General features: G+C 34.2%; 2 protein-coding genes across 2 annotated transcripts in view; one reads left to right on the top strand and one right to left on the bottom strand.

The window, feature by feature from the left end:
* Positions 1–138: 138 nt before the first annotated feature.
* LOC122263619 (uncharacterized) lies at positions 139–7,252 on the bottom strand. Its single transcript, XM_043032141.2, has 7 exons — positions 6,955–7,252; positions 4,623–5,578; positions 4,378–4,499; positions 3,950–4,099; positions 3,483–3,604; positions 2,830–3,075; positions 139–2,711 (listed from the first exon to the last, which is right to left on the bottom strand). Exons 1-7 carry the CDS (start codon positions 7,129–7,131, stop codon positions 2,157–2,159), a joined length of 2,328 nt encoding a protein of 775 aa, XP_042888075.2. The 5' UTR covers positions 7,132–7,252; the 3' UTR covers positions 139–2,156.
* Positions 7,253–7,632: 380 nt separating this feature from the next.
* LOC122263620 (aminopeptidase O) overlaps positions 7,633–11,071 on the top strand; it is a 4,962-nt gene continuing 1,523 nt past the window's right edge. The window contains exons 1-3 of the mRNA XM_086539325.1: positions 7,633–8,154; positions 8,976–10,735; positions 10,944–11,071. The exon at positions 10,944–11,071 is cut by the window's right edge and continues 1,523 nt beyond it. Of these exons, the coding sequence (XP_086395451.1) occupies positions 9,105–10,735; positions 10,944–11,071 (1,759 nt within the window). The 5' untranslated portion in view covers positions 7,633–8,154; positions 8,976–9,104. The remainder of the gene's footprint in view (positions 8,155–8,975; positions 10,736–10,943) is intronic.

Genomic DNA, 11,071 nt, shown 5'->3' with positions numbered 1-11,071 from the left:
GTCCTCTCTGTATTCCTTGAGCAGCAAAATTATTATCAGTGGATTCTATTCTTTGGAACTAATGGGTATGGGAAGCCATTTTCTGTCATGCAAGGTGAGAATCTGCGAGTGAGTACAGGTTTTAAGATGACACTAAAGTATCCACAAACATTTTATTTATTAAATAAAATTGTTTACAATAAATAAATTGCACAGTATCAGTTATGACTAGATTAAAAATAAGTTTTGCACTTTGTTTTCCGTAGGAATGTTTTCTTTACAAATTGAATAATCCATTAATCCATTACATTGTTAACAACAGCTGTATGACAATCATACAACCTAGGAAGGAACACATGTACACATGTATTAGGAAGTATCGATACCTTAATCTAAGTTTTAGAATTGAGCAAAAATAAACAAACCAATCAGTTTTCTCTTATGTAGCTTTGTTGTTGGTCTTCAGATATCAGGAAGTAATTAATTTAAATAATCTACATTTCTCATTGGAATGATACCTCAAAATGATTCTCATAACCATCTTTAATGTTGCAAAGGACACTTAAAAACCTAATCATTTTTGCATGTATGTTCTATATCTCCAAAGACCATTTTATTGGAACAGCAAAGAAACTTTCATTTTGATATTTCTTCAGTGCCTGATTTTGGTATGAGACCATTGGACAGCTTTCAGTAGTGAGGGCCCACCATACCTTAGACTACTTTAAAAAATACGGGTTACAGCCATCCCTAGAATACATTTTACTAGTGCAAAGAATTGAGAGTGAGATAAAATGTATATCCATTCCAGTAACTAAAACCCACAATAAGTTTTTTTTTCTGAAATATGTGGTGGTCCTTTTCAAATTGTCCAGACTACCCATTCCTATACCAGGCTCTGTGTGTGTATTATATAAATGTGCATACGTATATAAACATATACAACCAGTAGAGACATATAACATACATACATACATACACACAAATAAATATATATATATATACATACATAAATACATACATACAACAAGAAAAAAGAAATGTCATTGGTAATCATTGTTTTGGTGGTTTGAAAGTGACTAAAATGTTATTGCACAACCTGCAGTATACCTTTACTCAATTTTCTTTTCAACAATTTGATTATTTCTTACAAATATGTAGCTATGAGTATTTAGCTACAACGTATTTTTCAAAATACCTTATTATGAGATATTAATATTACTTGTATATTCCTGAAAAGGAACAATTTTGATATTTGATATATACTTAACCTCTATTTTGTACAAACAATAAATGCAGGTTTTCTTTACTTTAAGGACTGGCTAGCAGTTAATATATGACAAGGTAATATCTAAAATGTAGTTACAGTACATAATACACATATGTTTAGATACTACTTACCAAACATGAATACATGTCCACTAATGTATGTACTTTATTATTGCAGCATATATTTGGTATTTTATATCAGTAGTTTTGTTCTGAAATCTTATAGGTTAGATTTCATAACATACATAAAAACGTGAAAACATAGAAAAAAATATAGTATTAATTATATATTTTTTACGATATATAACATGAGAATTAAGTGAATATTCACATTATTGATATTAATGAAGACTTGACTGACTAGATATATTTATCTTAATCACAGTTTTTATACGTACAGTTTTATACGTATTATTTTTTCTCTTAACACCATTTGTTTCTTAGATATTATCCAACCTTCTTGTAGCAACATTCTAAGTAGCCTTTTTTATAAAAAAAATTTCACATTCAAAATTACTTTGATTCATTAAAAAACAATCTAAAGTTGGAATGTATCATATGTAAAGTTCATCACATTATGCAAGCAAATGAGTAAAAAAAAAAGGAGGTATTAAGCTGCTATTACTATGAAGCTGTGAGCTCATAGTAAAAGGGGGAAAATGACTAAGTGAATTTATAACATGGAACTTATAACTTTTTCTGCTTGTGGTTCCTAAATATTCAAAACTAGATATCATTCAGTGCAGATTGAAATTTAATTTAATGATAGTGACCTCATATGGTAAGGTCAATATACTAATGAATTTTAACTAAAGGGAAAAAAATCGAGGAGGATGATATTGTGTTGGGCATAGGGATTTCCTATTAGCACTTTCCCAACACATATAATATCAATTGCACCAAATAAATTACCAAGTTGCATGACTAAGGATCCTTTCACCTTGCTGGTGTCTTGCTCCATCAATTTCAGAATTCCCTGTGTGAGATTCTTGTTCAGCAACAGGCAAGTACTCAGAAGGAGCACCTACCGATGACAGCACAACCATGGTGGGACCTTCAGTGCCAGAACTACACTGGGAGGCCTCCTGTGCTTCCAGACTTACCTCTCTGTTTTCAGGCCTAGGAAGTTCCTCCTCTACACCTATGTCTGTTGGTTGCAAGACTCTGGATGGGTCAATGGGAGTTGTTATGACAGTTTTAGATTCAGGTGGTTGCAGGACGGCTGTATCTGCTAGCACAGAGATGGCTTCAACATTTTCCGCTGAGGATAAGACTGGCGTAGCAGGTAATAACGGAGATGGTGCCAGAACTTCTTCTTCTGGTTGCAGCATGTTTGAAATTTTAGACAGTTCCATTGATGACTGCTGCAAGTTTGGTGGATCTGTTTGTATAATTTCTGAACCCAATAGTGGTTCTGCTGTAACTTCTTTAGGTGTGCCTATTTTCCCATCAGGCAGTAGTATCTGTAGGAAATATATTTAATGCATAAAGTGATGAAATGTATTCTGATATATATAGAATTCATAATCTAATTGCAAAATTTCAAATTACCTGAACATCCTGACATTGCTGATAACGTACCTCTGTTACTCTAGATGCTGATGCTTCAAGCAGTGGTTGGGGCTCACTAAACAACAGAGACTCTGTGAGGACCATCAGGTTAAGTGAATTCATACCAGTTACAACTTGAGTGGTAGAATTACTAGCATTCTCCTCGGCTTTACTGGCAGCCTGACTTTTGTTGGATTTCTTCACACGTTTTAGGTGACGTTTGGCATGCTTCTTCAAGTCGCATAACTCATAAAATGCTTTACTGCAGTGTATGCACTGTAAAAAAAATGGATTAAATTTATAATATATATATACATATATATATATATATATATATATATATATATATATATATATATATATATATATATATATATATATTATATATTCATATCATATATTCATATATTTATATTTATATATTCATATTATTATATTATATATTTATATATCTATATATCTATATATTTATATATTTATATATATTTATATATTATATATATATATATATATATATATAATATATATATATATATATATTTATATATATATTATATATATATATATATATATATATATATATATATATATATATATATATATATATATATATATAATATATATAGAATACAAAATTTGTATCATAAAATTGTAAAAACAAGAATACTAATTATGCTTCTGACCTTATGGCTCTTGATTCCCTGATGAATTAACCGATGCCTACTTAGGGCCTTTGTGGTAGTGAATGTCTTAGCACAAGTAGAGCAGCTATAAGGACGCTCCCCAGAATGCCGCCTTAGGTGTCCTTTGTTTTGAAGGGGTAAGAATAATAACTAATTAATGTAATTTAAATGTCCAGGTTCACCTTTTGTTTAACTGATTGATTTATAATAATGATAAAAATACAGCTAATACTACTAATGATGAAGATGATAATAATAATAATAATATGTTTTGTATATATACAAAATTAAAAATGATTTATGTTTACAGATACTAAAACATTTTGAATGTATTAATTTTTTGTACATATAGGTACATACACTCGTACTTTATCATACCTCACTAGTAATACTAGACCTGAAACATATAATTTTCTTCTCTCAAAATGCAAGCAAAAAGCAAAAGTAAGAGTAACATTTGGAAATACCTTGGTAATTCTGATTATTATTGAAACCTTTGTTACAATGTGGACAGACAAACTTCGCAGAATTTGCATGAACAGTTGCCATATGCCGTCTTAGAGATGACTGACAGAGAACTACAGCATCACAGATATCGCACTTGTGCCCCTTGTTATCTGAAAGGGATATAAAAATTATCAAATTTTTGGAACACATTCTAGGTATTGACAAAATCTTTCTATCTATATTTATTCCTGTACATATATAGTAATATCTATATATCTGTATATCTATAATATATAAAATTAAATATAATTCTGGATATGGAAGTGGATGGGGATATAGGTAAATGCCTTTTTACAACTATTTATGTATTCATGATTATATCTATATACCTCCATATTTATATATGAAAAAGACTCATTACTAGATAAAGTAAAATACTCTTACTCACTCTCATGAATATTTCTGATATGTGTTCTTAAATGAGAAGACTGAGTGTATTGGTTGCCACACTGAGTACACTGGTAACTGTGTTTGTCCCTCTCACGATGAATTCTCTCATGTTTAAGCAAACTAAAAATATACAAATAGATAAGTGTTAGTGACAAAGAAGAATACCTGTAAAAGGTACTTTTGCTCATGATATTCAAGTACACATAACTAGAAAACTTGTGAAGTTAGACTGTTTTTGCTTACTTGCTTCTCTGTTTGAAAGTTAATCCACATATGGAGCAGATGAAAGATGGAATTTCATTATGAATGCTGGAATGTTCAACAAGGTTTCGACGATATTTGAATTTTGTATGGCAAATCTTGCATTCGAATGGTCTAGTTCCGCTGTGACTCACAAGGTGGCTTTTCAGCTGACTCTGTCTTGGAAAACTTTTCGAACATACTGGACATTTCTTGCTACTTTCTTTTTCTTGTCTATCTACAACTACTCTTTCTTTCTTACTTTTATTATTTGTACTTGAGTTCCTACTATTATCACTTTGAGGCTGGGAAGCTAGAGATGAACATGCTTTGTCACATGCTTCTTCTTCAGGGCTGTTAGATACCTTGTCTCCATCATTTGTCAACATAACATCATTCTTGACACTTGCTTCAGTCTGAAATTCTGTGGAGATACTAGCTACCTCTGGCAAACATTCATTATGGACGGAAGGGACTTCATCCTTTGAAGGTGGATCATTAACACTGAACTCAAGTGAATTCAGAGTTACTTTTACATTGCTCTGTGGTGCATCAGCCTTAGCACAATAAGATGATTCCTGAAAATCACTTGCAAGGTTACTTTCCTTAGCAATATCTTCCTCTTCAGCTGGTGAAGCTTGTTTGGATTTCAATAAGATATTACTTGTTTCTAAAAAACTGCCATTCTGTAATAGATCCTGGGACTTTAATACTGGTTCAGCATTAGTAATGTCATCATTAATATGATGTTCAACGAGCAAAGAGTCCTTCTTTAAACTTCCAAAAGGTGCTGGAATCAGAGTAATGTCTTGAGTCTCTATCAACTTGTTTTCTGGATATATCTGTCTAATGGTTGTCTTTTGAAAATTTATGCTAGAATCTATGAAAGCCTGGACATCAACTGCGATGTTAAAACAGGATAAGCATACATGTTTTGACATCAACGCTTCGTCATCATCCTGTAGTGGAAAAGGAAAAAAATTATTTTAACATTTAAAATCTGTTGTTTGATACAAATAAGAAAGAGAAAGGGAGAGTAGATGAGAGAGAGAGAGAGAGAGAGAGAGAGAGAGAGAGAGAGAGAGAGAGAGAGAGAGGAGAGAGGAGAGAGGAGAGAGGAGAGAGGAGAGAGGAGAGAGGAGAGAGGAGAGAGGAGAGAGGAGAGAGGAGAGAGGAGAGAGGAGAGAGGAGAGAGAGAGAGGAGAGAGGAGAGAGGAGAGAGGAGAGAGAGGAGAGGAGAGAGGAGAGAGAGGAGAGAGAGGAGAGAGGAGAGAGGAGAGAGAGGAGAGGGGAGACAGAAGAGGGAAGAGGAAAAATGATAATGAGAGAAAGGTAGAATGAAAAGGAGGAAGGAAGGAAGGTAGGGGGGAAGAATTTAATTTCAATGGGATTTTCTAACTTTAATTAATAGGGAGAAGCAGCCTCCCTTATGTTAAACCTCTCTGGACGGGTGGTACACTACTGTACCGCGCATTCTAGGCCCGTTCGCTGGGGACGCCATACAGCGTTGTTTATTTAACTGATTTAGGCCTATGCGTTCGAGAGCCCCAGCATTGTGATATGCAAGGCTGGAATGCCCCCGTTGTGAATGGGTTAATATCAGTTCTTCCTGTATTCTACTATATTTTTATATTATTCATGGGGTTAAATTTATTTTTACAAGGCTTTCAGTTATAAGAATAGGAAAAAAACAACATTGGGTGACCCATCAAAATGTTGGGCAAAACTTGACATCTTCCCAAGAACCAAAATACTACTACTTCCCCTAAATCTATGATTAATAACCATAGCAGAAACAAACTGATTCGTCAGAATATGACTACATGAAGTGACACCATGGCCTCTACACTTCATACTCTGGTAAAAGTCAACAAACCTCACCCAAATATATTTGGTAAGACAGAGCTTGGATGGGTTCTTTCATAACCATATTGAAGAGTATAGTAATGGCACAAATGAGACTGCTACCCACGTGGAGGCACTGGGGACAAGACAGTCACAAATGCATGTGTGCACGTGTAGCTTTCATAAACTACGTGCATGAGATCTTGCCCTGTCTTCCAGACTGCCTTGACGGGAAATCTTGTCAGAATATTAACGGTGGAGGTTTGACTGCCTTTGCTGGAGCAAGAAGAGTGGAAGCCATGGCATCTCAGGGCATACTGCACACTGATTTGTGGAGTTTCATAACTGATTATTGCCTTACCTTTACAATTATTATTATAATTTTAATGTAATAGTATTGTTTTACGTATTCTCTATGGCATTTATTTTATATTTTCTCAATCTTAATACAGTCCAATTCTGAACATTTACAATAAATATGCATACATACCTCCAGTTTTAGTATAACTGATATACTATCCAATAAGTTGAAAATTATGTCACTCGTTCCCACCATAGAGTAGGTATCACCCAAATGCAACATTCGACCACAGTCATTTGTTCCGCATAATCTACAGAGTGTCTCCAATATTTCGCCATCACTCTCCTTTCTCATCACAACCTCCATTATCCAAAGGAAATACTAATATTAAAGGGGAAATAAAGCCATGGCACAACTCTACGGCCGGGTGTCGCCGAGAGTGACGCTCAAACAGCTGACTCTGACACGCGTGTAAACAATAACAATAACAAAGGAAGGGCGACGGATGTAAACAACGTAAATTTTCCGTCAAAATCTAGGCTCACTCCGTGTATAGAAGTAGAATGGTAATAATTTTTCGTATGATGGAATATTTAAGCTTTTATTTGTATTTTTACTATCCTTGTGAAATAACATACGAACGCCTATGTACTGAAATTTGTTTTTTTTAAAGAAATCTGCTTATGGTAGTTTGATTTAATTTGAAAGTTGTGACTGCACATAGCATGATCTAGGAACTACCCAAATGTTTTTGGTCGATTTCAATTAAGTTTTCTTTAATATCTGACGGAAATTACTCTATTTGAACATAGACTTGCAATTATAAAAATCGGTAAAGATTCGCATCAAGTGATCACCGTGGTTCCCGCTCTTCGGTGGTTCGGAAAAGGTCAACAAATTCCAAACCTATAATCTGGCATATAATCTCTTAGTCTTGGATAAGGCTTGGACTGGTTTCTTATATTACAAGAAATATTTCGGGTGGATGGTTGTTGCCAGAGCTCCAAAGGTGTGAAGACCTTTGCTCATCCCAAAATGGATCCCAAAAAAGCCATATATCAATACTGTGTACTGAGCAGATGGCCAAATTGCATTCCAATAAATCTCATCTGTATATTAAAGTTTGTTAAACACAGGCCTTATCCACAATCATTTAATATGATTTAAATATGATTTAAATAATCTTTATCTAAATAGAAAACGATGCTCTGGATCAGGTGATTCTCTAACTGAATTACAGTTGTTCTTTATATCATGTATAATGAATATAATTGCATCACACTCACCACATGTTTTTTTTTTCTTGCAGTTCTTATAAAGCTTTGGCTGCTTTAAAGCACCTTAGCACGATTGGCGTCATAATGCAGGAGTGAGGAAGGAAATGAAAGGGTAAGAATGTGTGGATAAAACTTGCAATATAAGTGAAAAGATTACATATTTCAAATGCAGTAAATCATTATTCATAGTTAGACAGTCGGATGAACAATTTGAAATTTGAAATTGGCATGATTTTGATTTATACATTAAAATGGTAATTTGAATATGATAGCTTAAGCTTTAATTTTTATGTATGGTTGGAGAGGAAACAGTTGTGCCTTTAATATTTTCCTTTACACAGTTGTATTATATGAATGTGAATATGGAGTTGTGGCATTTAACCTGTTTTCTTAATGTGATTTATATTTGGTAAATAACATTAATATTTAATAGTATGCATGTTTATGTCCAAAGAACTATGATAACAGTTTTGTTTAGATAAGAGTGAGAACATCAAGGTCTATCATTATAAAATCTGATTTTTAGTATGGTAACATCAATTTTGGCTAATAGATTTGTCATTGTGTCAGGTTTGTATTTTATGTTTACCTTATATTTGTATAGCTAACAGCCAAATGAATCATAAGATGTTCATTACTTTTGATATATGCAGTAAAAGATCAAAATATACCACTAAAACACTGCTGCAGGCATTCATGCTTTCAGTAATAGTTAGATGCCACTACACTCCTTCAAAGGTAGCATTATAGTTGCCACATACAAATAGGATACTTGAACACCATCATATACATGCCTATATTTATATGTGCCACACTTCCTGCATATCTCCCCTTAGAACCATACACGAGTGTTTGCTATTCACTCTAATTGTGACGTGTGCATTTTGAAACTGAGATCAAACCATTATAATAATTTCATGTCTCTCCTCACAGGGTTACTATTTTTTAACTATATCAAGGCCAACAAAGCAGAACAGTATACTATCTGGAGGATAACGAAGATCTTATAGAACATGTAATAAGAGGGGTAAGAAAATATCTCTGAAAAAGGTATTGAACAAAATGGGAGACAAAGATTTACCTCTGCTATCAAACATAAAAGACATAAGGGCTCGCCATTATCTCTTACATCTCAAAACGGATGTAGTTAGTCAGATAATTGAAGGTACAGTGTTTATTTTTCTAGAGCCCTCAACATTGTGTGAGAAGAACGGGAACTGTTGCGTTCGCGAGTGTTTCTGTTCTGATGGAAGGAAAGCTGCTTGTGAATCTGTCTTCAATTTAGATCACAATGAAATTTCTGATAATTGCAACAGCAACACATCACCTGTGAGAGGTTTTAGTGATTCTGGGGAATTAGACTGTGTCGGTTTAGACTGCACTACTGAAAGTGTTGATCAGGGTTCTAATAGGATAGAAGGAAATCTGTGTAGAAGGGATACTCTGACTGATTCAGCAAATTCAGGTATTCCCTGTGGCCAAAATAACCTCGAAAAAGAGTGTGAATCTATTGGTCGAAGAACAGGGGGAAGAGAGAATGTGCAAGAAAACGAAATCATAACTGATAAAGAAGAGAAAGTAAATTCAGATAATGTAATAGTAAATCATATTTTGCCAGAAGATGAGACTCAGTTAGAAACACACAAGGACTTTAAAGTTGTGCTGGACTGTTGTGATGTTAAGGTAAAGTCTGTGACTGAAGTAATTTGTAATAAAACTGAAGTTTCACAATATTTGGATCCAAAACACATTAGAAAGTGCAGCTTTGCTCTAAATATCTGGTTAAGTAAAGACCAGGTGCCACTTCAGTACAACGTGGAACCATGGTGTATTAATATATGGAAAAGTAGTGTGCAAAGTGCCACCAATTTTCCCTCAATCATATGCATCAAATATGAAACACTACCAAAAGGCAAGTCACTTCTTTGGAGGAATGACCAAGAAGGTAATCCATGTGTGTTTACTCCAGCTGCCACCATCAACAACCGGTCATTGCTCCCATGTCAGGACCCTCCATCAGCCATGGCTACCTGGCAAGCTTGGTTCACAGTACCAGAAGGATATTATCTTGCAATGACAGGGGATGAGAGACCCGTAAAATTTATTGGCTGTATTGAGGATTACAAGGAGAGTTGGCTTGTAAGTCACTTTGATTTTAAAAGTTGTGATGCAGAAGAACCACCTCAGGGATCTACAGTTTGTAAACAAGATATGGTTAAAGAAAATATACCTTCAGTGTGTTTTTATTATCATACAACAATGGTTTTACCAATTGCAACTATAGCGATTGCCATTGGCAAATGGATAGTAGATATTCTTCCAGCAGTAAAATCAAAGAATAAGTCACATGAGTCATCCATAAATGATAAAAAAGCTGAGGAAGCTCATCCTTGTAAGCACTATGAATACCCTTGCCACATCCAATCTAAATATTGGGGTAAAGAAACTGCTCTAACTGTGGTCTATCCTCCATCATCTTCTCAAGCAATAAAATCAATTACATCATTTCTGCCTTTTGCCCTGCAAGCATCATCTGATCTTCTAGGCAGATACCCATGCCCCAGACTAGAAGTTGTTGTGGTGCCAAAATGTTTTGCAAGCTTGGGTTTAGCTTCTCCAAACTTAATCTTCTTGTCACCATCAATGGTCATGGATGATCCTGCAGCTTATATTCGTCTTGCACATGAAATAAGGTAAGTGTGTGGTATTATAAAGGTCACAGTATGTAATCATGTAATTCCCTGCATGCAAATAAAGTAAGACAAAATTGAGCCAGAAATGTATTCAGGTTTTCAGTCTTTCTCTAAAAGAATATAGAATTGATATAAAAAGTAGTTTCTCTAAATATTCCAGTGTATGATTTACAGACAAATATGAGCCTGATGATTTTTTTTCCAACAGCCATGCATGGTTTGGGATCAACATTGGTGCACAAGATTGGACAGAAGAATGGATAAGTGAAGGTTTTGCTACCTACATGGAAGACTCTATCTATGCAAAAGCTACTTTGATAAAAGATGCTATGTACA

This window comes from Penaeus japonicus, unplaced genomic scaffold (assembly GCF_977035675.1).
Source record: "Penaeus japonicus unplaced genomic scaffold, GWHDUDI00000001_assembly GWHDUDI00000008, whole genome shotgun sequence".
NCBI lineage: Eukaryota > Metazoa > Arthropoda > Malacostraca > Decapoda > Penaeidae > Penaeus > Penaeus japonicus.
This window is presented reverse-complemented; position numbering and strand designations above follow the sequence as displayed.

Coding starts and splice junctions, on each gene's coding strand:
- LOC122263619 (XM_043032141.2), bottom strand. CDS start 7,131: ATGGAGGTTGTGATGAGAAAGGAGAGTGATGGCGAAATATTGGAGACA. Junction 5,579..6,954: donor CAGTTATACTAAAACTGGAG/GTATGTATGCAT, acceptor TTTCCACTACAG/GATGATGACGAAGCGTTGAT. Junction 4,500..4,622: donor ACTTTCAAACAGAGAAGCAA/GTAAGCAAAAAC, acceptor GTATATTTTTAG/TTTGCTTAAACATGAGAGAA.